The sequence below is a fragment of the Alexandromys fortis genome, unplaced genomic scaffold, assembly GCF_014885135.2.
Source record: "Alexandromys fortis isolate MF-2015 unplaced genomic scaffold, M_Fortis_MF-2015_v1.1 scaffold_22, whole genome shotgun sequence".
Taxonomy (NCBI): Eukaryota; Metazoa; Chordata; class Mammalia; order Rodentia; family Cricetidae; genus Alexandromys; species Alexandromys fortis.
The window spans coordinates 732,130-759,638 of NW_026067900.1; the positions used below are offsets into that span (position 1 = coordinate 732,130).

General features: G+C 45.3%; 1 protein-coding gene across 3 annotated transcripts in view; it reads left to right on the forward strand.

The window, feature by feature from the left end:
* Ca12 (carbonic anhydrase 12) overlaps nt 1-8,478 on the forward strand; it is a 55,937-nt gene extending 47,459 nt beyond the window's left edge. Inside the window, exons 9-11 of one of the 3 annotated variants that reach the window (XM_050125663.1) lie at nt 4,254-4,286; nt 5,096-5,183; nt 5,886-8,478. In XM_050125663.1, the coding sequence (XP_049981620.1) occupies nt 4,254-4,286; nt 5,096-5,183; nt 5,886-5,955 (191 nt within the window). In that variant the 3' untranslated portion in view covers nt 5,956-8,478. The remainder of the gene's footprint in view (nt 1-4,253; nt 4,287-5,095; nt 5,184-5,885) is intronic. The other 2 variants (XM_050125672.1, XM_050125681.1) reach the window with 2 other exon arrangements.
* The last annotated feature ends 19,031 nt before the right edge of the window (nt 8,479-27,509 follow it).

Below are 27,509 nucleotides of genomic sequence, written 5' to 3' on the forward strand. Positions count from 1 at the left end.
GGCTGGTCCTCCCACGTGATCTCTCTGTGGCAGCCATCCTTGTCCTCAGCCTCAGTCCCCCGAAGTGCGGGGCCTCCTAAAACAGGGAAGGCACATGCCCTAATCACTAGTCTTTTTGTCGGGAACGACTCTCTCTCATTCTCAAAGTTCTTTCAAGACCTAACTTTAATCACACTCTCTCAGAAAGCCCTCCCTACTACCCTGGAGGGAGCTTACCCACCTCTTTTATCTGACTTATTCATCTCTATTGTAGTATGTGACATATAACTGAGGAATTATTTATAATACAGTAAAACGAGAGAGAGAATTATACACTGCACACTTACATCCCTATGGAAAGGATGCCTGTGTCTCATGTCTCATTCATTCTTTATTCTTGGCACCATGCCTGGTGTATGTTACAAGCTTGCCGAAAGAATATAACGGACCGTTTTCCTTTTCCCTTTCCTCCCCACCATCTTCTCTTTAGAATGGTTTACACATATGCCTGGCCAGTTGTCAAATTTCAAGTCTTACATTGCTCTGTTCTAAGTTTGCCAACAATGTGAAAATAAAACCCTTTGTAAGGGAAATTCAAGACTAGAGCTTGCAGCCGAGTTTTAAAGGCCCAGAGCAAGCTGCCAACGGATGCTACACTTCTCATTGCTCCGACCTCGCGGGGATATGAGCTCCCCATCCTATTAGCCTTCGCCCCCTCAGCCCTGGCAGCCTGGACCACTGAATGCAAAGAACGAGAGTTGGCATGGCACCTGCCTCAGAGCAGTGTGGCAGGCATGCTTGCCATCGGGGTGACAAAGCCCTCAGTTTCTATCAGTTTTATAAGCCAGCTTCTTTATAGAAGTCATTCCCTCGTTGCATTGTATAAGGTTGATGAAAAGCAGTGCCTGGTTAAAAATACCTTCCAAAGACAGCAGCAATGTGTGCTTGGTCACCGAGGGCATTTTCCTAAGCAAGTACAATCTGAAGCAAACGCTGGTACTGCAGTCACTTGACCCTATGGCTTATGACACCACACAGCAAGGGTAATTTGTTACCATTCTAAGCCAATGTCGTGTTCTTCATCATTTAAACTCCAGGGAAACCTAAACTCTCCTGGAGACCATGCAAGACTGGCTCATGCATATATCGTTCCTACATAACATGTTGTTCTTTGAGAACAGTTCATGCTTTGACAGGACTTTGAAACAAGAGATCATGTCTCACAATGAAACAGAATTGAAAGTAGAACTAGAAAATACTAGGCTGTTGTTCCAGGTACTCCAAGATGTGTGAATGAGTGCTTGCTCTTCGGGCTGGACTTGTCTGTGTTTGTGCTTGAGGCTTCAGAACAACTCAAAAGCAGTTAACCAGCATCCTCGGTGCAGCCAGACGCAGTGGAAGATGCAGCTCCTGAGCCGGCTAGTCCAGGTAGCAAGGCCTTTGTGTTAAGCAGTTCCTGCCCTTCTACAGGTGTCCTGCCTTCCTGGACAATGCTGCTGGCTGTGCCTGTGCACAATTTCCTTTTGTGTGTCGTATCACCCTATCTCTGTCCACCCTGGCTGGTACCCAAGCGCTCTCTGGAGGCACTGAGCAGGCAGCGCTCCCCCATCTTCTCAGCTTGAGTTATCCATCTCAGGAGTCTTTTCTGCTAGGTTCTCACCAGCTGGATATGTCATGGGCCACCACTGAGAACAGGCCTGTCTCCATTTTCCCCGTTTGTCTCATCATTCTTTAGGAACTCTATGTCATTGTCCCTGTTTGGAAACAACCAGTTTCTTTGTTTAAGCGGAAGCCCTTTCCATCCTGAACCATCTTGGATACCTGTACTCTAGTTGCCCAGAGACTAGTCTCACCTGGTTGAGCCTCTGCTGAGAAATACTTCACCTTCCTTTTCTGGCTCTAGTTCTCAAATTATCGATATTTCTCCTAGCTCCCTAGCTATTTGGCTAGCAGATGCCTTGGCCCTATCTTCAGTGAGCCTCAAACCCACCGAGCGAGGTCTTTTTCTGCAGACCGTGTTTGGTATTGCTGAAATTGGTAGGATGGTGGCATTCTAACCACATCTTCCTGCCTTGAGCATCATGGGGAGGTAGAACTGTTTATGGTGACCCCCTTGCCAGGGCTTTTCTTCCTTGGAACCTTAGCTGCTTTTTTTTTTTTTTTTTCAACATCAAAGTCTTAGCTGGAAATTCACTTATTCCAGTCTCTGCGCCTTTCTTTGTCTTAATTGTTGTTTGGGTTCACATCATTGTTTCCAAGGAGAGGCAATTTAGTCCCTGACAGGAGTCCACCCAGGAGTAAAAAACCTGGGTGGGAGCTAGGTCCGATTATGCTGTTGTTGAAATGTTGCAGAGCAAGCAAGGAAAGCCAGACTCTTCCTCCAGAGCAGCCACCAAGCTGGGCCACTCTGGAGAAAAGCATCACTCTAGGGCCTAGCTCCTTATGGGCTTTGCTTAGCAACCCATGACCACAGCACACAGATAACCCCTTCAGCCATGTGGTGGGCATGCTCAGCTGTTTTGGCACATGTGGCTCTCACATGTTGATGGTGACTGTGAAAGACATGGCCCAGCTTGGACGACCTAGCTAAGTGGCTTCCTGGAGAGTCTTATGTGGCTGGATCAGCACTACGGACTTTTGGAGCTTGAGGAACAAAAGTGTGTTTCATCACAGGGCTAGAGAAGAAACAGCTTGTTTAAGATAGAAATGAACAAGGTCTCTGGGTTCCATAAAAAAAAAAAAAAGCCAGCAAACTCAAGAACTAAGTTGTGCTCTGCTGGGACCCCAGGCTGGGGGAGTGCACAGTATATGACGTAGAGCGTGAAATTCCCCGCGTGGGAACCTGTCCTGTGTACATCTAGAGCCAGACACTGTTCCCTGTGTTGAGTTTACCAGGGAGGCCTGGCCAGGCAATCTGACCAGGGCAGTTACTGAAGAACTAGGAACGACTGGTGGTGGCCAGTCAGAACAGGAACAGTCCACCTGTTCTGGGGGACACTCTCCTCGTGTTTACTCAGCTTCATCTCATGACAGCCGGGGCCACTCAGGTTCAGGCCTGTCTCAGAGGCTTGGCAGGCTGGATGTGAAATTGCAGGGTAGTAGAGAACTGACTGGTTCAGGTGTTGTGGGCCCTGGGGAACCAGCCGGACTCTGGCCACAGGACAGGAGAAGGCAGGTGAGCCAAACCTGACCCTGCAGCCTCAGGTCTTGTGCCTCGGCATGATGGAAGCTCCAAGGGTGAATTGTTACCCTCTGCTAGCACCTCACACTCGGCTAGGGGTCGCCCGGAGTCTTGGTGCCTATGGTGGGCTTTACAGGTGCAGGATATTTTGTGTGTCAGACTGGGTTACCACAGCCTCTCACACCCAGGCTTCTAGTGTGAGTTAGAACAAACACCATAGACAGCAAAGCAGGCAGGGAGGCATGCATGCACACATGCATGCACACATGCACGCACACACACACACACACACACACACACACACACTGTGAAGTTTCAGAAAACCACTGGAGAAGAGGGTGTATATAAATAGACTTCTTTAGAGGGAGAACTGGCTGAGAGGAAGATGCAGAGTAGTGAGAACCTGTAGGAGACAGGTTAGGGGCTGCTCAGGGAGGATGTATGATTAGGGTCCTCTATTTATTCAGAAAAACACAGTCACGGGTGACTATGCCCCTGGAGATCCCTAGTAGGCTGTGGGATTTTACCTTTGGTGGCTGCGCCCCACTCAGAACTCTAAACTCATCCCACTGATTCCTGATAGAGACTCCTTGGGGGGGCGTCTTAATACCCCAGTCTCATGAAGCAGAGAAGATAATACTGGGATAGTAGAGGAGTTTGTCCAGTAGGGCCAAGCAGAAATGGCAAAGAAAGAATCCAACCATGGTGCTAGAGCAGGGGGGAGTAGGGGGAGGAGGGTGGCAGTTTCCTTACTGAGGAAGGCAGCTATCAGAGAAACAGGAAGCAGCCTGCCGAGGTAGACTGATTCTTACCCATCCCCTTTGCTTCTTTGGCCACTACGATGAAAAACTGAAGTCTTGCCCTAGCAAAGGAAGGGACTGTGGTAAAAGAACAAGGTATGGAGGAGGAAACAGTATGGATTCCTAGGTGGGAATTTCCCCTACCCCATCAACCTAAGACAAGGCTGACCATCCACAAACCTGGATAAACCCCGGAAAATCCACCGAAAATAAAAATTTTATGCTATGCACTGGTCAGACCCATCACGGTCTGACTCTAGATTAACCTCCAATCTTTTCTCCCCCCTTTTAAGTAGGACTCCTTACCGACACAGGACTGAGTCTGGGTATGTGGCCTCTGGAGTGTGCATGTTACAGCTGGGTGACCCCATGATTTTCAGTGTGATCCGGGCCTGTGACACTTTCAGCCCATCTCCTCTGCTTCTCTGCTGTCGCTTTGGCTGCTGGTGTCACTCAAGCTGCTCTCTAACTGAAAAATGAACTGCCAATCAAATGTTTCTCTAATGAAAACCCTGAATCACTCTGTGATGTGTAAATCCCATTTACGATATTCTGTTGGTTAAGGTTGGAGGGCCTCGCCTAAAGACACCCCTAAGAATAAGGTCAGGTCACAGGACCTTGACCACGGGCTTGGTTGTTTGGGACTACAGTGAATTGGGGGTAACACTGATAGAGTCATCCCAAGAAACCTCACATCCAGCAAGCAAAAGTAGATGGAGATCTTACTCTGTAGCCCAGCGTTTCTCAAAGTGTGGTTCATAGACCACAAGCATCAGCATCAGCTGGAGATGTTTGAAAAGCAAATGCAGATTCCAGGGTCCCAGGTCCAATAGTCGGAACCAGTTCTCTGAGGGCTGACCTTTTGGAAAGTTGACATTGTGAACGTGATCCTCGGATGATCCGTGTGCGAGGTTGGGGACCCCGCTGGAAAACCACTGTGATGTGCTGGGGGTCCCTCTAAGTGCTCCCGCCAGTCAGTCCCACATAGCCAGAGGCCAGGATCTGGGAACAGAGGTGGGGAAGTCACAGTGCTCTGAGGACAGCTATAGCAAGGACATACGTTCACACTCAGGTGCTATGGGATCAGAGGAGGAGAAGGGCGGAATGTGACCCGTGCTCCCTGCCTCCTCTTCAGGTATCATCCTTTCAGTGGCCCTGGCTGGCATTCTTGGCATCTCCATTGTTCTGGCGGTGTCCATCTGGCTCTTCAGAAGGAAGAAGAGGTGAGTTGGTTTGGATTAAGACTTCCCGTTCTAGATGTGTGGTTTATGTACACTCGTGACGACTGGCCTCTCTGGAGGCAGCTTTGCGGAGCCCCTGTGTGTAACCCACGCTCTCCTAGGAGCACTGCTCTGGAAACACCAGTGTCTAGCTCCTTGCGTGAAACACTGGTCATTTAAGGGTTGCTGTGTTCCAGTGTGGAGGTGACTCTGCCTGCCTTGCGCCATGGCTAGTCAGCTGTGAGGCCCCAGACAGGTCTTTGGACTGAGATCTTTCCACCTGGCTTTTCTTCTATGAATCCAAAAGGAAAAATAAAGAAAAACCTGACCTTTCATTGATATTACCTATAAATGCCTTTGTCCATAGTTTTATTGCCATGCTTGGCTTTTCCTAAGATTTTTATTTTTCTTGGTATAAAAAATAAGGTTTCTAATTCTGGCACCAGAAGTTGAAGTGGGGCTGACAATGAGACCTGCTTCAGAATGCAGGTCTAGTACAAAAACACAAAGCAAGTAGGTTCTGTTTTAGTTACTGCTTGGTATGACACCGTTCTCTCCCAAGACCAACAGAGCTGGGTGAGGTCCCCAGAGAGGACTCTGGACTTCTAGACCTCCTTCATTTCATGCCTGAGCCAGACTGCTTTCTGGCTCCCTCCCTCTCTCCTTTTTGACTAACAAAGACTTGTGTTCTTATTGTTCCTGTAGCAAAAAAGGTGACAACAAGGGAGTCATTTATAAACCAGCCATGAAGAAGGAGACTGAGGCCCACGCCTGAGGTCCCCGGCCCTCTCAGACATCCAAGGAAGGACCTTGCTTTGGACACTACATACTTTGGCTCTCTGGACACTTGAAATACCTCAAGGTGTTCTCTCGAGCTCAACCATAACCCCTTCCCCAGACACTTGTGAGGCTTCTGGCTGGGCCTCACCTGTTCTGCTTAAGCCACCCCAGGGTGACCTGTGAGTGGGATATACTGAACTAGGGGGCAGGAGCTTTCAGTGGATTTTTCTAGCTGCACGAGACGGCTAAAGATTTATAATTCTGGGTCACAAACCTAACCTGCTGATGAGCTATTATGGTTTGGAAAACACTTCCATTCTGGGTTCATCTTGATACATTTCCAGTGCCCCGGACATTCTAGTTATTCTTTAACCTTCCAGACTAGAGCGTGTACCCTTTGCTCAGGTGATACTTTGGAAACTCGGCTTCCTCCCTCAGGGAGGAGCTGTCTTCCTTGGATTTCCTTCTTCCCGGACAGACCCTCCAGCCTGACCAAATGCCTATGGGGAAGAATTGAGATAAGAATCATCAGATTATCAGAAAGAAAGAAAAACCATAATATACTAAGGCATTGCCACAGTCCTGTCTTTTGGGTTAGAGACATTGGCCAAATCTTACAGAGATGCAGGCTCAACTTCTATTTCTTAATGGAGATAAGGGGAGACAGAGAAAGGGGAAGCAGGTGGAATGGAAAGGCGTACATTGTCCGGGAGTCTTGCTTTGGAGTCAGAACTGGAGTCAAGATACAGCGTAAGAGAAATTGAGTCTGAGCTACTGTCTGCTTAGCCTCAGGAGGACGGTTTGCTTTGTACTCCGCTCCATTGCTGGTTTGCTCGCTGTCTCCTGGAGTAGATGCGATTCATGGAATAATCTACTCTGCTTTGAACCCGTGGGAAACAGACAGAAGCCAGACAGCTGTGCAACTTTGTCTCTTTGCCCTAACGTCACTTCTACCTTGTCTGACATCCCTGCTATCGACTCGGTGTCCGGACTGTCTACTCCCCTGGCTGGGGGGAAGTCTAAATGATGTTTGGTCAAAATGTGTTTTCATACTACCAAAGCAGAAAGCTACCTGCCCAGAGCCAAACCAGGTCCTGGTGTTTAGTACTAAGACCACAGAATGCTCCCAAGATTCTCCCTGTTCTTCCCCCTCAGTCACACAGTGTCTGAGAATACTCAATTCCTTACTCATGTTCTTCCCGCAGAGGTGAGAGCCCTGTGGATGGCAGTCGGCTCTGTGGCTCAACCGTGGCCTCAGCCTCCAGCCCTAACTGCCAGTTCCCTGCCGTGCACAGCAAGTTCTCCCATTTCGTCCCATTTTGACAGCATGGAATGTCCTCTTGAAGTACAAGGGTTTTTGTTTATTTTGTTTTGTTTTTTTACATCTTTCTCCTTCTACACCTTCCTCTGACTTGATAAAAATCTTCTTCTACCATTACAACTTTTCATGGTGGCAAGCCCTGCGTCTTTGTAACGTAATTCCCTGGGCAAGGTTACAGGTGACCCAACAGGGGCTTGGCTGTGTGTGAAGTGTATGCACATAGACACAAGATCTCCGACAGCCTTGGAGTCTGGGTACCCTCACCCCCACCCCCCCCCCAGCCTTGCAGCCAACGTGCCTGATGGTATCACCACAGTAAGGACAACTCTCAAGGAGAGATACACCATTTAGTGGGCCGGAATAATGTCAGCCGGAAACTAGCATAAAGCACGCCAGGACAGCAAGACTGTCGCAAAGAACTCTACCCCAACAACTTGTGTGAGAACGCAGCAAGCTCGTCGTGCCTGGCATGAAGACTGGCCGTGAAAGGAAATGAGGGAGGAGGTGACAACAGTGGCGTTTCTCCTCCCCTCTTCCCATTCAGCATGGCCCAGACACTCAGTCCTCGTTTAGTCCTCATGGATGAGATGAAACGAAGCTAGGGAGGCAGAAAGAGTGCTCCGAGAACCAGCTCCTGAAGATGCAGCTTTCTTCATATTCCCCGTCCTTCTGTGGACACGGGGCTGCCACTGAGGGACCGGTGCTGTGGTGTGTGCGCAGCTTACCTTACACTCCTTATCTCGGTCGTGTGAGGTGTAAGGTGGGTGCCTAGGAGAGCCTGGGTGGGCACAGGGCTGGGCACACGGCAGGTGAAGAAGACCAACACAAGGCATGGGGGTGGGGCATGCACTGGGGACATGGGGGAGGGGGTCACTGCTTCCTGCAGTCTTTCCTCTGCCTCTAACTTGAGGAGAATTCGAGTCTCACTGTTCTTTTTTAGTATCCATGGCTTTAATAGACATTCTAGAATTTGCTGCACTGACTGTCTTACTCATATTTCTATTCCTCTTCCTTTCGATACTCTTTGAAGGCCTCCTGATTGGCCCTGACGAAATACCAGGGGTGATATAAGTATCCCTGGGTCCCTGTGCCTCTCATGCCATAGGCCACTGTGATGATGACTTGTTTAGCACTTCTATATTTATTGTACCGATGATTGTAATGAATACATACACTGAAAATATAAGAAATTATAATAAAAATGTTTTTCACATTAGACTGATTTTTTTTCTCCCAAAGGTAAGAGTGGATGAAGCATTTCTATTGATGATGAGAATTAATGAGAACAAATGGTCTTCTCCTTTGCATCCAAAGGAAAATACACAAGTGGACTTAATTGCCCAGGATGGAGGGGCATAAAGATACATGGTGTGTGTAGCTCTGAGTCATGTAGCTGCTAATAGTAAGGCTGGGAAATCCAGAGTAACTAGGGGAGGGCTTAGGAGGGAAAGAGGGTATAAGCTGGTCCATGAAGAGCAAAGTCACAGGATGCTTGCTTTCCCGACCATTGAGAAGCCGAGACAGCAGCATCAGGAGGCCAAGGCCAGGGATGGCAGAGATGGCTAAGTAGGTAAGCGCACTTGATGAGAACTGAGGTTTGGTTCCTACTACCCGTGTCCAGCGGCTCACAGTCACATGTGACTCCAGCTCCAGGGCCTCTGAGGGCTTTTGGGTACCCATACTCATATTAGATTTGAACAAATGGATGGAAAAAGAGGAGGTATCCCAAACCAAAGGGCTATGACTATAGGGCATAGGTCTGTGCCTCTTCTTCCTCTGAGAATACTGCAGGCAGTCAGTGGTTGACCTCTTTGGCTGCCATTTCTTTAGTCTGGACCCTTTTGCAAAACATGCTATCACCTCCAAATAACCTTTTGCCTAAATCACATTCTCCTTTGCTAAAGAGGAGGTGCCATGCAGGTGGCAGTAGGTCCCATCATTGTTTGTGTGAGCTATTTAGAGAAGCCTCTAATTTTCACTCTAACGGTGAACTATCCAGGAATTACATGCTCTGGGAGGTGGCACAGCCGCTGACCCAGCTTTGGATTAGAAACACTACAAACCGTGGGTATTGATGATTGCTTTATTGAGAGCCAAAGCATTCTCCAGCTCTACGATTTGACAGCCTTCCAGGTGTCATAGGCATTCACAGGGATGCAGACAGGTGGGGAGCAAGACACAGAGCTCCCTGAAATGCCCATGCTTTGGGCTTGTTTCTAGGCAGGAAGCTAGGAAGACACTTCCTGAATCGGGTAATGAGTATCTCCTCTGTCTGCAGCCTTTCTCATTTTATAAATCAAAAGTCATCTGGGTTAAGCCGGGAAAGTATGGAGGCAGGAGCTACTGGGGCATAAAGCATTCAATTCTTTCCTCAGCCTGGTCATTCCCTCCTCTAAATATAGCTAAAACTACCTAAGGTGGACCTTGAAGAAAAAGTCGCAGGATACTTGTGTTTCCAGCCCTTGGGGGCTGATGTAAGGAGGATCAAGAGTTCAACACCAGCCTTGACTACATAAAGAGGCCCCCATCTTGGAAAAAAAAAGTAGATTTGAATAGATGGATGAGAAGGAGGCATCACAAACCGAAGGATTATGAAAGTACCATCCAATAGAGATAAAATATAATGCCACACATGGTACATTTTAGACTTTGTAGATGCCACACAAAAGGGTAAAGAAACCAGTGACATTTTAATAATCTTATATATCCAAAAGACCTGAGATAGTGTCATTCCAGTATGTAATCAGCACTTTAATGGGATAGTTTGTTTATACTATCATCTATCCTAAAAATCTGCTGTGTATTTTACTTGTGCACCATATTTTACTGCACAGGGAAGGGCAGGTCTAGAGGACCAACTTGGGCTTAGAAGAATGGAGATGGGAGAGATTACAGAGGACACCGGAGAGGGAAGGAGACCAGAGGAAGAGGAAAATCAAGGCAAGGCGAACAGGTTGGCACCAGACCTCCTCCTCCCCCTACTTATTCCTTTAGTAGCAGCAGCTCCGCAGCCCTCCTGACCCCTGGGCACTGCCTAGAGGGTCCAGGTGCTGAGGAGTGACTTGGCCCTAGGGTGTCCCAGTGCATTTGCCTAACTCCCACTGTAGCTGGTGCCTGACTATCCTCAGTAGAACCTAGTCTCTCCTTCCTCTCCCTTCCTTCCATTTCCTTAAGGTTGTTAGGCCCTTCACCTACAAGGAATGTCTTGGCTTTGGGTGCCAGCCAGGCTGAAGAGTCAGGCACATCAGCTCTGTTGTTTGCACTATGGATGTGAAGAGAGGAGTGCTCCTTCAGGGAGTCACAGATCCCACAGGGCCCGCTCTCAGGAGGAATAGAGACCTCTGGGGCATCTGCAAAAAAACAGTGGCACAATCCTTAGTTTCCATCTGCAGGGTAGATCTGGGCCTGGTCACACTGAGCTGCCATCCACTCTGAAGGTCACCCAGCCAGGGGCTCACAGTGGCTCTTAAGACTCAGGTGTGGCTATTGCAAGCTTGCAGGGAGGTGTGAGGCTGGAGACAATGGGGGAGAACCCTGTCACACTTACGCGTCTTCTTTATATAACGAATTGGCACAGATAAGGGCCAGAGTCCTTTGCTGCACTGAGCGATTCCCATAAAAGTACTCGTCACCAGCTGACACACATTTGACTGTATCGTTGTGACTGTAAGTCAGCCAGCAGTTTGGTAGTGCCTTGAACAGCCCCGACTGTTTCAATGTCCTTTTATTCCATGACCCAGGGAAAGGTGTAGCACTGCCTCCATCTCTTAAGTAGGAAACAAGTATCCAGCTGGCTAAAGAGCATCATTGTCTTCAGAACGAGGGTCCCCTCCACAGGTAACATGAAACCATCTTATTTCATTTCTCTTTATTTCTCTGTCTGTCTATCTATCTATCTATCTATCTATCTATCTATCTATCTATCATCTATCTATCTATCTATCTATCTATCTATCTATCTATCTATCTATCTATCTATCTATCTATCTATCTCCATCTCTGTGGTGTGCACACACCGAGATCAGAGAACAACGTGCAGGAGTCTTTTTTTCTCCCTCCATTATATGGGTCCTGTGAGTTCAGCTTAGGCCTCAGGCTTCCCGGAAGCTACTTTTCCTCACAGAGTCATTCTGTTGGTCCGGAAGCACTTTCTTGTAATACAACTCACCATCCTTATCTCAGTCAAGCAATGATCCCAGAGCCTGAAGGCACTAAATGATTTCCAGGAAGCCAACAACCTCCTGCCTCCAGCCTTCTCGGTGGCATTAAACTCTGACTTCCATCAGGTATGGTCTGATTCTGTATCACCAACTACAGCTGTGTGGAGAAGTTGGCTCAGTTCCCAGAGTCTTTATTATCTTTACCACTTGTTTCAGTAGAACCAAATTCCCAAGGCCACTTTTATTGGGCTTTCTCTTTTTCTAAGGCAAGTCTAGACAAAAAGACTAAATATACACAGTATGAGTGTGTGCTTCTCAGTCCATATTTAGATACCATTTCATATGAGAGAATCTGAAAGAATACAAACATAGTGACAGGAAACAGATCAATGGCTGCCTGAGAAGGTGGAGCAGTGTGTGTGTGTGTGTGTGTGTGTGTGCGCGTGTGTGTGAGTGTGTGTGTGTATGAGTGTGTAAGGACTATACAAGTATAATGTAAAGTATATGAGAAGTGGCTGAACTGGTGAGTATGTTCATTATCTTGGTTTCTCCATATATGTCAGGAATGTTCAAATTTTACACTTTAAATGCAAGCCTTATTATAACAATTATATACCTTAGTAAACAAGGGGGGGGAATGGAAACCATACTTTAGGCAAACCATACATTAGCTCCTCCTGGCCACCAAGTAGGAGAGGTTTGGACAGGGCTGGCCTCACCCTCGCCTTGGACTCCCACTATGGGAAGCAGCATGATCTTCAGGATTCTCCTGGAGAAGCAAAGACTTGTTCTGTGACATATATAACAACCAGTTAGCATATCTGATTAAACCAGGGTTCACAGCTTAGTGTCTCTCCTTATGACTCATACGGACCCATTTGAATCCTTCCCATGGAGGGCCATGTAGGCATTAACGAACACAGCTCAGGAGCTTAACGCTCTCATTTAACTACAGGCGAAACGAAGATAACATCCTTCCTGTCAATCAAAGTCATTTGCAACTGGCTTTCTCATATACCATCTCATTTGAAGTCAGAGACTTGATGAGCAACTAGTGTCTGTTTAGTGCAGAGTAAATGATGGGGACTCTAGCATGATTCAGACAGGATTTCTATATCAACAAGCTCCTAGTCTCATTTAGGGAGACAAAAGCCATAAACGATAGCATCACCTGAACATAATGCTGTGATGTCCATCAACAGAAGAATGGCTAAACTCATAATGGCATATGAACGAAACTAAATTCTATTCATCAATAAAAAGTGGTAAATACTGATATTTGCAAAGACAAATGAATCGCAGAAAACTGTTGGGCAAAAGAAGCCAGAGGCAGAAGTATACTTCATGTTGTTCTAGTTATAGAAAGTTCGAAAATAAGCAAGGTATCTTTGAAAATTAAAAAATATATATGTCTTTGTGTGTATCCGGGGAAGGGACATGTATGGCATGTGGAGTCAGTTCTCTCCTTCTTTTACATGGTTCTGCGGTTTGAACACAGGCCACCATGTTGTGTGGCAAGCACCTTTATCCACTGAGCCATCCTGATGGCCCCAAACAAGCAGAATTTATATCTGATGATAGAAACGAGAGTCACTGATTGTGTCAGCGTGGGGTGACCTGAAAGGAACAAGAGCAACCCTTGAGGGAGAGGAGATGCTGTGTCTTAGCAGCAGAGGATGGACACGCGAGTGCGTGGGCCAATATGCACATACATTCAACCACAAATTATTTTATTGTGTGCACATTACCCCCTGATGTAAGAATAAAGCAAGTAAGGGACCATGGTGGAGAGAGCCACTTACTATTCTAAGTCTACTAAAGTCAATTAAGGTGTCACAGGAAATGACACTTGCGGACTGGAAATCCGGCGCTTCCAACTTGGAGCTAAAGCAAATAAAAATGCAGAGGTGTGAAAGTTCGGGAACAACCCCATAAAGGAAGCCCCAGGAGTGTAGTTGAGAGTATCCAAGAAGAGAGGCTAGGCCCTTGATTCATTCGGAACTGGTTTTTATGCAGGGTGAGATCTCCTAATTTCATTGTGAGTATTGTTTTCTCAGCTTTATTCAGAGAGCCTGGCTTTTTCTCCAATGTATTTTTTAGAGCATCTTTTTTTCAGAATTTAGCTGACTATAGCTCTGTGACTTCTCTCTGGAATACTCTTCTGTTCTATTTGTCTATATGTCTGTTCTTGTTTACTGTGTCATGTTGTTCCTGTTACTATGGATATGTGGTGTAATTGGAAATCAGGCACTGTGAAACTCCCAACATTGCTCTCTGTCTAGGATTCCTTTAGCAATTTGCAGTTTTGTTTCCATATGAAGTTTAGGTGTTTTTTTTTTTAATTTGGTGAAGAATGTAATTGGCATTGTAATGATGACTTCATTGATTTTTTTTGTTTTTGTTTTCTTATGGCTAAGGATGTTGAACATTTCCTTTAGTGTCTTTCAGTCATTTTAGATTCCTCTGTTGAGAGTTCTCTGTTCATGTCTGTATCCCATTTTTTATTGGATTATCTGTTCTTTTGATGACCAATTCCTTGAGTTCTTTGTATATTTTGAAGATCAGGCCTCTGTCATATGTGGGGTTTGTGAAGATGTTTTCCCATTCTGTAGGCTGTCATTTTGTCTTGTTGACTGTGTCCTTTGCTTTACAGAAGCTTCTCAGTTTCAGGAGGTCCCATTTATTAATTGTTTCTCTCAATGTCTGTGCTACTAGGATTATATTTAGGAAGAGATCTCATGTGCCAATGAATTCAAGTGAACTTAAAACTTTATCTTCTATGAGGTTCAGTGTGGCTGACTTTATGTTGAGGTCTTTGATCCATTTGGACTTGAGTTTTGTGCATGGCGATAGACAGGGATCTGTTTTCCTTCTTCTACTTGTTGATATCCAGTTATGCCAGTACCATTTCTTGAGTATGCTTTTTTCCATTTGATACTTTTTGCTTCTTTGTCAAAAATCAGGCGTTCACAAGTGTGTGGATTGATATTCGGGTCTTCAATTCAGTTCCATTGATCCACCCATCTGTTTTTATGCCAGATATATTCCTTTCTTACTTGTATGTCTTTTCTTTCTCTTCCTTTATTGTTCTTTGACTCAACTACTAAAACATGTAAGAGTAGAGCAAGTGGATACTTGTGTTTTCCTCATTCCTGATATCAGAAAAAAAATATTTATCAGTGCCTTGTATTATGTGGATCAAAGGGGTTTCTCCAACTTTTCTCCCCTTTGATTCTTCCTGTCTCCTCTACCAAGGAGAAAGCTAAGAGAAAGTCAGGATAAGCCTCGCCGAAAAGCTGATGCTTAATTTTAAGATTATAGAATATGATCCCCGTCTTACTGCTGCAACAGTAGAACTCTGGTAACGCAGCAGTGTGTTACAGCAGAATGAGGTGCGAGACACAGATAGTCTCTAAAATAAGTACTTAAGGGAGGTCAAGAGGATGGCAGAACAGGAGAACCCCAAGTTTCCGGTACAAATGACCAGCAAACATCAAATGTAGTCTGATCCTATGCAGTGTAACATGAAGCTCACCCTAATGGTTTGTTTTACTTACCAAGTGATCTCTAGCTCTCAACAGATAAGAGGCAAGGAAAGGAGTTACTGCTCAGTGGTTACTGCACTTGTGCAGGAGTGAGGACAGGAGTTCAGATTTCCAGAACCCATTTTATGTGCCAGGTTGATGTGGCGGCCTGTTTGTAATTCCAGCCTCAGTGGGTAGACGGGATTCCCAGAGCAAGCTGGGTATCGAGAGGAGTCATGTTAGCAAGTGTTCAGTTTTATTGAGAGATCCTGCCTCAAACAATAAGGTGGGAGAACAACTGAACCCAGGGTGAGTCTTGACATCAACCTCAGTATTCATGCACATGAGTCTCCACGCTCATACAATCATGCACACACATGCATGCACGCACCAAACACACATGGAAATAGAGAAAGAGCCAAGAAAAAAAAGCCAAGTCTGAAAAGACCCAGATTCTTATATTTTTTCAAAATTATGTTATTTTTATTCAATATGTGTGAGTGTTTGCTTTCATATATAAGCACCACATGAATGCTGTGCCCTCAGAAGAAAGAAGAGAGTATTAGAAGCCCTGGAATTGAAGTCACAGAAAGTTGTGAACCACAATATGGATGCTGGGAACTGATCCCGTGTCCTTTGTAAGATCAACAAGTGCTCTTAACCACTGAGCTGCCTCTCCTACCCCCCAAACTCACTATTTCTTGATTAAGCTTTATTAGTGTTTCTTAAAGGACTCGGTCCATTTAATCTATCATCATTTTTAACTGTGCACATGTATATATGCCTATATGTGGGGATATGCATGTGAGCAAAGGTACCCATGGAAGTCAGGGGTGCAAGAACCCTTTGAAGTTGGCGTTCCAAATGATCCAAAGCTGCCAGACACTGTTGCTAGAAACTAAAATCAGTTCCTTTGGAAGAGCAGTATACTGTTCTTAACTGCAGAGCCATCTCTCCAGCCCCTCATCTGAGAACTTAAATTTATTGACATTAGGCTGATCACCATATTTCCTTTTTATCTATTAATGTAAGATCCCTGGTAATGTTTCATTTGTGACATTGGTGACTTTTCTTTTGTCCATATCAATCTAACTGGTTTTGCTGTTACTGATTTTATCCCACAGAACCAGATCTATGTTTCTTTTTCTCCGCTGTTTCGGTGCTGTTCTTTGGTTTATTTTTGTTCTTATCTATGTTGTTTACTTTCTTCTTCCTTTAACTCTAGCTTTTCCTTCTTTTCCTGTTTTCTGATTTTGAGCATCCCTATTTATCTAACAAGCTTTTGAAGCTAAATATATCCCTCTCTGCTCACTCCCTGGGGACTTTGAGTAACTGTTTTCCTCTCTCCTACATCAACTTTTTCTTTGCTTTCTGCTGAATCATTCCCATCATAATACATCCCCAACACAGTTACAGCCCTCATGACACAAAGACAGCCTCCACGGCTCCCACATTCTCCGCAGGCTAGCCCACCCTGTTACCATACTGTACCAGAGGCTGGCGTGTCCTCCCATTCTCTAGAACCCTCTCCCTTGACGCAGTCAGCCTTATCTCCACAGCGAAGCTGCTCTCATAGAGGGCAGCAGCGCGCATCCCCCTCTGCCTGCTACCATCTTCTCCTGCTCTTCTTCCTCATCAGTCAGAAACATTTGGCAGCCTTTGCTCTTGCTCCCAGCATAGCGCTGATTTTTCCCTCCCTCTTCCCCTCTCTCCTTCCTTCCTCCTCCCCTTTCCAGTCCCCACTTGGGTTCCTGCTCCAGAGTTCTCAGCTAGCACCTGTTATTTTGTACCTATAGAAACTGCCCAGTAGGGGCTGGAGAGATGGCTCAGCGGTTAAGAGCACTGCCTGATCTTCCAAAGGTCCTGAGTTCAATTCCCAGCAACCACATGGTGGCTCACAACCATCTGTAATGAGGTCTGGTGCCCTCTTCTGGCCTGCAGGCATACAAGCAGACAGAATACTGTATAAATAATAAAGAAATAAATATTTTTTTTAAAAAAAGAAAGAAACTGCCCAGTGCCCTTCATTCTCCTCAAATCTGAAACAGCATCTATTCAAGCTTTTTGTATTACTCGTAATTTGCAGTATTTGTTCTAATTTCCTTTAACACAATCGCTACATATTTTTGAGTCAGGATCTCACTACAGCTCTGGCTGGCCTTGAATGATAGTGCTCTTCCTAACTCACCCTTTCAGGCATGGGGATTACAGGTATGAGCTACATGACTGGCTAAAACTTAGACGCTTTAATCTATGTGTTCAACTAGAAGTTCTCCAATAACAAACATCTCTATACTATCCTGTTTCTTCCATTCTTTAAACCTGTCTAAATACTGCTGTGTGAACAGCAAACACGAAGACAGCACTATAAACTCCATTTCTGACTTTACACAAGTACATAAAAATATAGTTTTACAAGATTTACCACGGTTTACATTTAAATAACAAGTATCACATACAAATCACTGAGCCTCAAAATCTTGGGACTCACAAGTCAGTGTGTGTGGAATGGAATACGAGTGTTCAGCTCAAATGTGGATTGTAAGTCAGCTGAGTGGTTCTTCAGTTTGAATTTTTGATGAGATGAAAAGAAGATATTTATATTTTTCTACTAGAGGTTTCTCACAGGTCGAGGTTGGTCACTGGAAAATCTCCACTCTAACTTAAAGTCAAACAAATGACAACCAACAAGACTCACAGCTTTCTTGAGAAAAGGCCAATGAAACTGTAGCTGACTCTGGGCTGACACCTGAGGAATGTGTACCTTTTCACCTGTATTACAAGCTGTGAACTCAGAGCCATTGGCCCTGAGGCTGGGTCACCCAGTAACATGATCGGCGTGAACCTGGAACAGCCTCATTTCAAACAGAGCCAGCTGCCACCATATGGAGTCTTGATTGGTCCTCAAGTTCCCTGAACCTCCTGTCTGAATAAAGGTCACAGCAAGCTCACAGCTGCCCTGTCTCACCAAGGGGAGGCAAATGGAAAGATGAAACTACCCAAAGCTACCAAGGAGGATCTAAATCATGCTCTTTCTCACCTGCCTCTGGTCTTCAGCTACTGCTGGGTGATGTTTTGTAAGACTAGTCTTTGACAATTTCTTAGAAGATTTTTCAAAGTAAGGCTCAAAGATCTTTGATAATTTTTCTCTACTTGGTTTAAGAAGCCACAAGGAACATCTCAGCACCAAAGTGTTTGTGAACACACAGATATGAGACAAGGTTTGTGAATTTTAGATAAGAAAATGGCCCTCACTTTAAAGAGTCTCATAACTGATTGATAATAGGCAACAGAATGTACAGCCGAGGTTCAAATGAGGCAATAACTATAGTAACAGATCCTGAAGGATGCTCTATTCTAAATAAGGGAGATGCAGAGAATGAAGTGCCCACAGTCTTTTTACTGCCCATTGAAAACTACAGACATGGGGGGGGGGCAGGTCTGCTGCTTCAGAATGAAGGAGATAAAGATTAACATAAAAACCCAACGTATGAGCCGGGCGGTGGTGGCTCACACCTTTAATCCCAGCACTCAGGAGGCAGAGGCAGGCGGATCTCTGTGAGTTCGAGACCAGCCTGGTCTACAAGAGCTAGTTCCAGGACAGGAACCAAAAAGCTATGGAGAAACCCTGTCTCGAAAAATAAATAAACAAACAAACAAATAAATAAATAAATAAATAAATAAAACCCAATGTATGATGCATAGAAACGGTACATGTTTCCTCTAAACACTAAAGAAGACTGAAGTAAAGCCAATTATTAACCTAAAAGATAAACATTGTAATAATAAATAGTATCCTTCAGCTTGGTGGGTGATGCATGCCTATACTCCCCAGCAAGGCTTCACGGTCTCTCTGCCGCCCACATCTCCTGCTAACACCTTCTTGGCTACAGGGCTGAAGCTAAGGGAACAAGAGCAGGTGTAGGAGAACTTCTGGTCACACTACCGTGCTTACAGGCAGCAGCAGCCACTTTCTGTGCAGTCTGCAGATAGCATCCTCACTTCCCTTAGCACGTTCCACCGAGATGCTCTCAAGAGGTCACGGCCACTGCACTGCGACGCAGGCAGGCCAGAGGGACGGACCGTGATGATACACACGTCCAGTTGTGAGCACCGGTTCAAATGAGCTGAAGAGAAATGTGGCTTGTGTTAGGAAACAAAAGTGTCTACTCCTATTATTCACGTGGCTGCTGAGACTGTTACTGGAGCACTAAAGCAATGCTCGCAATTCCAAGGTCGGTCTTATGTGCACTTTCCTCTCTACAGAGAAAACCTGTCTGAAGGACTGCATACAACACCAAGCCCCACTCCTCTTCAGTTATTAGTAAGAACATCATTTCCTCGTGCATGCTTAGACTCCACCTCCCTCGAGGTTGCCTTGGAGAGGACACAGCAGGCTGTCTGACACAGCTGTGCCTGAGCTACCTACCACCACACGCACAGTGTAAGAACACCCACAGGCAACCACAGGCAACTGGCCAATGATTTCCTCACAAAGACCACAGTTTCACTGGGTAAAATGTCCCCTCATGTGTGATGGTTTTGCTGTTGTTTAATATGCTCAGTTCTTGTCTGTGTGAGGCTATGGATGCAGGTGCAGCTGAAGGCCAGATGCCTTGGATCTGCAGGAGCTGGAGTTACAAGCGGCTGTTTGAAGTGGGCGCTGGGCACTGAACTTGGGTCCTCTGCAAGATTAGTCCATGCTCTTAAGCACTGAGCCATCTTCGCATTTTTAACATCATGGTATTGGTTCTTGCTTAGAGCTCAAGTGTGAACTACCAGTAAAAGTTCTCAGGTTCTCCATACCTCAGATGAACAAACACTGCATCAGAATATCTACATACAGGGCTTGTAAGACAGCAGTAATATCAACTACATGTTTTTCTTACTTAGTTTAACAAAAGAAAATACCATGGTTGGGTAGCAATATATTCCAGCTCTTTCTGCATCTCCTTGTCCTTGGTTCTGCACAGCGATGGTCACTGTTTGGTTTCTGTATCCTTGTCCTTTCTAGTCCAGGGAAACCCTTATATAAAGCTGCAAACCCACCAGCTCCAGCAGAAGCGCTGGTGTGGCAGTGCTGAAGTAACCTTTAAAGGGACAACCACAGAGGTTTCTCAGTGATGTGTAGTCTTCCTAGGAGCTTTACTGCTCTCGCATCTCTGCACTGAGACACTCACATGTTTAACCAATTAAGGTTCAGTTCAGGGGTAGGAACCACACAGGTTCTTGGGCCAGCACAGCGCTGTCAGGCTCATCTTCCATGCTACTGCCAAGTCCTCCCTCACTGCTGCTCCTGTTTCTTTCAGAAGATGCACGGATGAGCTGGGGTCATCACTTTAAAGAAGACTTAGTTTCTAAGTCCCAAAAGACTTTAACTGGGAACAGTTTCCAGTTAGTACACTCACAATTCAGTAGCATTTCATCATAAGAAGAAAGTGAGCTGACTTATTTAGAAGACCAACAAAGCCCCTGGGTATTCTTAGAAAGGCAGAGTTTCAGGCTTCGGCAGCTACCCCCAACAACAAAAAATGCCCAGATGCCCATGAGCACCATGATTATGTATGCTGACACCAGATTTACTCCATAATGAGGACTGAGGAAGGTCTGCAAAGGAAAAATAAATCAGCCTGGGTAAAAACACAAGCCTTTTAAACCTGTGGAATAAACAGAGATACTGGAAAATACACAACTTTTCAAAAGCTGGACAGCATCTCATAAATATGGGCTGACTGTCACCTGTTAAAGCCTCAGGAAGGCACAGCAGACACTGGTCTGTGAACCTGCACTTTGCTCGACTCAAATCGCAACCACAGAAGACAGCTGATATCCAGAAACTGATGGGATAATGAACAGAAAGCACATGGAGCACCTGGCCCTGCTTTCTAGCCATTTCTGTGTTAATTGAATTGGCCCTAAGAACTTGCAACAAACTCAGGTACATCTAGATTACTTTAAGATGAACCATTAGTATTCAAAGGGACATGGGGACATGGAGTTAGCGTTTTGGCTGTACAATTGCTATGGATTCCAAAAGTTTAATCATCATAGAACACGAAGAGGGACACAGCTCAGTGGTACCATGTAAGCCTATTGTGCATGAAGCCCCTGGGTTCTATCCACAGCACCAAAGTATGACTGACAGAGTGTTCAAAGGTGCAGTGAGTGAAGTTACTGAAGACAAGTCTCCACCATGATGAAACTTATATACTACTAAGTAACACCGATAATAAAGAAAATTAAATAATTAGTTGCAAATGATGATCGCTAGTAAGCCAGAATAGTTACAGTTGCTTGAGAAGAATGCTAGGATGAGCACGAGGTGATCTGCTTAAGGGGTGATGGAAGCCCTGAGAAAATGGCACTGCGCCTGACACAGATGGCCGGAGGAATGAACTCACGCTGTGTTGGCTGGCCGTGGAGGAGCCAAGATGAGGACAGAGCTGGACACAGGTGAAGCTAGAGCCGCTATGGATCCAGGTTAGGAACGGAGGAGCAGGTGAGGTCGGGCTGCTGTGAACCCTGTAGGCCAGCTGTGTGAATGGTAGTCTCCGTGCAATGCAAGGGCTTGGGAAAGGTTTGGGTTGAGATAATAATGACTGTTTGATTTTTCAAACTGCATAAAATGGATTAAAGGAGGTTCTGGTGATTCGAGGAGATGAGTTAGGAGATCGCACTGGGTGAGGAGAGCACAGGATGGTAACTTAGGGAGGTAGTGGTGGAGGTGGCAGTGGACAGGAAGAGTCACAGGGCTTGCTGATGGACTGAAGGTGAGGCACATGCCAAGACTGACTCCTATATTTCTCCCTTGAGGCAAATGGAGGCTTAAAAGAGACTGGGAGTCGGAGGCAGGAACAAGCTTGCAACGATGGTGCAAATCAGACCCCAAGATGTCATGGTTTAAGAGTAAGGTCATGAGATTTCAAAAGGCAGAAGTCAAATAATTATTTGGATTTCTGAACATGATATTCAGAGAGAGACAGAGGCTATAAAAATACAAGCATAGCCTACACATGGTAATTAATGCTATTCCATCATTGTGGTTACTCAAGGAGCTACAGCAGAGGTAATGCCAAAACTGAGCCCTGAGAGACTCCAACATTTATTTTTATATTGGACATAGTTTTTTATTTATTCTTTGATAATTTCATACCATGAACCCCAAGCCCACTTATTCCCCAGTTCCTCCATATCTACCCTTCATCTTGTAGCATCCACCCCCAAAGAAAATTTAAGAAGGAATAAAGATAAAATAAAATACATTAGTTCAAACAAACAAAAATGCAAAACAAAACAAGAATGAAAAGCCAAACAAAAACAAATGAAAAACCACTTTGCTCCTCCATCTTTCCCGCCTCTCCATCACCTCTGCGTTGGTCTCAGTGGTACTGGGAGCTGTGGTGTGTCACACAGTAGACCCTTTGTCCACTCAGCTCTGCTTCCAAATGTCCATTGTGTAAGTAGTTATTGATCTGGTTCAAGGCCTCTGGCATCTGGTACACCACCAATACTGGACCCTCAGCGAAACTCTTATCAGATAGCCTGCTGTTGCCCTGAGTCATGGAGGTCCTGCCACTATGGTTCTGTATGGTCAGACCCGCTACACATTCCAGCAGGTCATAGATGGGGTAAACGTTGGATCAGGCCAACTGGAAGCCCTGGAGGTGGGTCCAGGGCGGTAACTGATTTGGTCAGTCCAGGCTGCTGCCCCCCTCCTCAGGTGCTGGGAGGAGACAGTTTCTCCACAACTGTGGATGAGGGGTGGGACCAGCTTTCCCCCATGTGGAGGCCAGTTCTTCTGTTCTGGGGTCATTGGGACCAGCTCTCCTGTGAGGGGCGGGGCCAGCGAGGGGCAGGGCCAGCGAGGGACAGGCCTGACTCAGCATGGCCCTTGGACTTCAACATGCAGGTCCACATGGGCCCCTGTGTTAGCACAGACACCAGACATCAACACAGACCCAGCAGCAGGACCACGGACCCAGACGTGGCCCTCAGCTACAGCTTGGGCCTCGATGTCACCATGGTTCTGGGTAGCAGATTTTAAGATTTTAAGACTTAGAACGACATGGCCAATTAATGGAAAGATTTACGATTTTAGAACCACATGTCACCATAAAGCTAAAGGAAGCTTAGGAACTAATGCAGTGCCAGGCGGTGGTGGCGCACACCTTTTATCCCAGAGCCCAGGAGGCAGAGGCAAGTGGATCTCTCTGAGTTCGAGGCCAGCCTGGTCTACATAGCGAGTTCCAGGACAGCTAAGGCTGCGCAGAGAAACCCTGTCTCAGAGAAAGTGACTATAGTTCAGTACAGATTATGGATATAGTGCTTGATATTTTAAAATATAAACTTGTTTGTATATTTGTTAAGAACATATTTCTAACCCCCCTGCCAATTGTTAAGTCCTTCTTTTTTTTTTTCTTTCTCCCTATTTGTTCCTCTTTCCTTCTCTTTCTGCAAAGCTCGGTCTAAGACCCTTAAGGTACTGACAAGCCACATTCCATGCCGTTCTGAAATCCTGAGTCACACACGCACAATTCCCCAACCCTGCCTTCCTGCCCTGTCTGTCATTTCCTCTGTCACGTCCACAGTGCTAAGGCAAAGGGACAGGCAGGTGTGCCTGCAGAAGAGAAGGCAGCAAGCTATGTTCAGAGTGGGATTAGTGATGGAAGTGCATTAAAAGTGATAGTAACCAGGTGGGCCACTGTCACAGCAAGGCACGGAGCAAAAATGAACTGTGTGGTCATGATTCAGAATGAGAGATATGGACGGGGACTCCTGGTTGTCCATAGGGGAGAAATAGCACACACCTTTCTATGTACCTATCTATAATAAAGAGTTCTGTCAGCATGAATGGACTCCCACTGTTCAGGTCTAGGCTTAGATAAGCATCAAACAGCAGCAGTAGTGGATGCTAAGAGCCAACAAAGGAGCCCTGAAAAACCAGGTCAGTGTGCTGCAGCAGAAAACAAAAGAAGAAAATAAGACGTCTTTTTAAAGGCTGCTGAGCTAGTGGGGTGGCTCCCTTGCTGCTCTTCCCGGAGGACTGGAGTTTGGTCCCCAGCGCCCATGAAGGGCAGCTTACAGCTGTACCTCCGGCTCCAGATGTGATGCCTCTGCCTCCTCTCCAGGGGATTCCAGTGACACTCTCTGGCCTCTCTGCATCCCCATGTACATGTGCATATGTGCATACAATGATGTTGCAGGAATTTGATTGCTGTGACACTCTGAGCCTGTTAAATGAAGTTTACCTTGAATCAGGGGGCGGCTCTAGCAACCAGCTGACCGGAATTCATCATAGAGAAGTGAGCAGTTTTGATAGAGAAGACACATAGGAAAGAAAGGGCAAGGTTTGGCACTTCTTTTTGGTTTCGGGAGCAGTGAAGAGACATGTCTCTTGCTGGGTCTATGGCCAAAAAGCAATGTCAACTTACTTGCTTCTTGGCTTCTCTGATCTATGTTTTCTTTCTTCCTTCCTTCCTTCCTTTCTTTCTTTCTTTCTTTCTTTCTTTCTTTCTTTCTTTTTTTTTTTTTTTTGGTGGGTGGAAGTGTGGGGGTGAAATCCTGTTAGCTCAGAGAGGTTGAGTAGCAGCTAGCAGACTTTCTCTCTTTGCAGGTATCTCTGAAAGAGAGAGTCCTCCTGCTCCAAATAAATAAATAAATAAATAAATAAATAAATAAATAAAGCCCAGACCACACAAAGTCCCTCCCTACTCCTTCCTATGCGTCTGTCTATCGTCTTACAGACACCCTCTGACTCTCTATGATTACTTTCTGTAGACGAGTTGCTAACTCTGCTTCCTGGCCCAAGGTTGATTTCATTTAATTATCCCACATGCAAACTCAGGGTTCACAGTGTGATCTAATAGCCCACAACACACTGACTCACACAGATACACATAAGTTAAAATAAAATAATCTTAAAGGCTGCCAAGATAAACAAAGAACAATATCATTAGATTTGGAAAAGTGAGGGTTTGGAAGGGTGGTTTAAGCAGAAGCCAGACTGGACTAGAAGTCTGAGGGATAAAGTAGAAGAGACAGGACCAGTGAGATGGCTCAGTGGATAAAGGTTCTTGCTGTCAAACCGGATGATATCAATTTGACTCTCTGTAACCACGTGGTGGAAGGACAGACCAAGTTGTCTTCTGACTTCCACAACATGCGCACACACCCACACGTGCATACACACACACAAACACACACACACATACATACATACAAATAACAATTTCTTTTAAGAAGTGGAGACAGAATTTATGGAGACTATACTTTGAGATGTGTGGTGTTGTGATGAAAGCAGAAAAAGTTGTAGGAGCGGGGAAAGTCATATCAACAAGTTTTGTGTAAGATGTGTCTGACTGTAGAGAGAGACAAACTGGACCTAGATGATGGTGGCACCCCAAAGGAGGGAAGTACTCAGGGCAGGGAGGATGGATTAAGGTTACAGCTTAAACAGAGTGGCATTAACCTAGGAGTCAGATTTTGCCTCTGCTGAACCAGAGCTAAGGTTAGAACCTAGGTTCCCATCTAGCCCCAGCTTTTTCCTAACAAAAGAGCAAATCTGACTATGGCAATTATGTAGTGTTATTTTGTTTGTGTTTTAACAAATAAAGCTTGCCTGAAGATCAGAGTGCAGAACTAAGCCTCTAGAGGCCAGGCAGTGGTGGCACACACCTTTAATCCTGGGACTCAGGAGACAGAAGCAGAGGGATCTGTTAGTTCAAGGCCACCCTGGGCTACGTAACATTGAATCTGTCTAAAAGAGAAACAGAGTTCACACAAAGGTGATCCCAGCACTTGGGATCCCATGCCTTTTATCCCAGAACTAGGGAGGTGGAGACAGGAGTAATATGGCTGGGCAGAGAGAGGAATATAAAATGGAGGGAGACAGGAACTCCCTAGTCTGAGGACAGGCTAGCCCCTTTGGTTTGTACATCAGTAGGGGTAAAAGGTCTCTCTAGTGACCGGCCGCTCTGCTTCTCTGAGCTCTCTGCTTTCACCCCCTAGTATCTGACTCTGGATTTTTATTAAGAACAATTAGAATTGGTGCTATACAATTGATTTACCAGATGATTTTAAAGTAAGTTTTTGAGATTCCCTAAGTATCCCCTTCTCATGTCCACTCAACCTGAACATGGCATAGAACTTGACCTATCAGCTCTGGCCAGGGAAGTGGGTTCCTTTTGCAGGCAGCACGTCGTACAGGAAGAATGCTGCATTCTAGAGGCATCTGTGGGTGTGGCGGGTGTTGAGAAGTTTATGGATTCTTTTCTAGAATGATCCTATAGTCAATCCCATAAAATTTTCATTTCTATTTCAGAATGATGACGTCGTCTGCATTTTCTCCAGTCTATTTTCTTTAGAGCCAGTTTTCTCTTTTAAGCAAACACAAAAACAATGCAACTATTAAAAAGGAGAACATACAAATGAGGAAACTGATTTTTAAAACTTGAAATTTAGATTATTTACTCATTACAATATAAAAATAAATAATAAAACCCAGTTAATTAGACAATATAAAATGAAAACTGGGACTGGGCATGCTACTCGTGGAAGACCTGCCTGTGTGCATGTGGGAGCCCCAGAGCGACACACACAAGGCCTTCAAAAGCAGTATAAAAGCTGGATGTGGCAGCTGAGACAGGAGGATTGCCATAAATGAGGCTGGTGAGAGCTAACGAGTAAATTCTAAGCCAGTTTGGGCTATAGAATGAGACTATCTAAAAAAAAAGCAAACAAACAAAGACAAACATTCATATACATATACCTGACTAAAGATTCTTTTAAAGAAAATATAAAGAATTCCTTAAAATTTAAAGACAGTTGGAGGTAGGTAAAATATTTGAACAACAGCTTTGAAAAGAATTCTTCAGGGGCTGGAGAGATGGCTCAATGGTTAAGAAGACAGGCTGTTATCCCCAGAGGTCCTGAGTTTAATTCCCAGCAACCACATGGTGACTTACAACCATCTGTAATGAGATCTGGTGTCCCCTTCTGACATGCAGGCACACATGCAGACAGAACACTGTGTACATAATAAATTTTTAAAAAATCTTTAAAAATTAAAAAAAGAAAAGAATTCTCCAACTGACAACAGACATATGAAGATGTGTTTATTATCAAGGGAATGAAAGTTTGAAGTTTACTGTTCATCTACTATATTCCTGGAAAGATAAGAAAGTTATAACAAGTGTTGGCAAGGACATAGAGGAGCTGAAGCTCATGAATAAATGGTTAGTGTTTAAGTCACCATAACCATGCTGAAAACTGAGTGATCCCACCAGCTGACGTTGTGATTCCTCCAGCCCAGCCAGAGTGCTTCTGGGCTTGTATCCAAGAGAACGTGCACACGTCTTTGCTGAAGGACATATGTGTAAACACTTAGAGCCATACTCTTCACAACAGTTAAACACTAGAGCACTAAGGCTATGACTCAGTGGGTAAAGTGCTTTGGGTGCAGCAGATGTGCAGCAAGCCTTTAATCCAGGCACTGGGGAGAAGTACATGGATCTCCGTGAGTTTGAGGCCAGCCAAGGCTACGCAG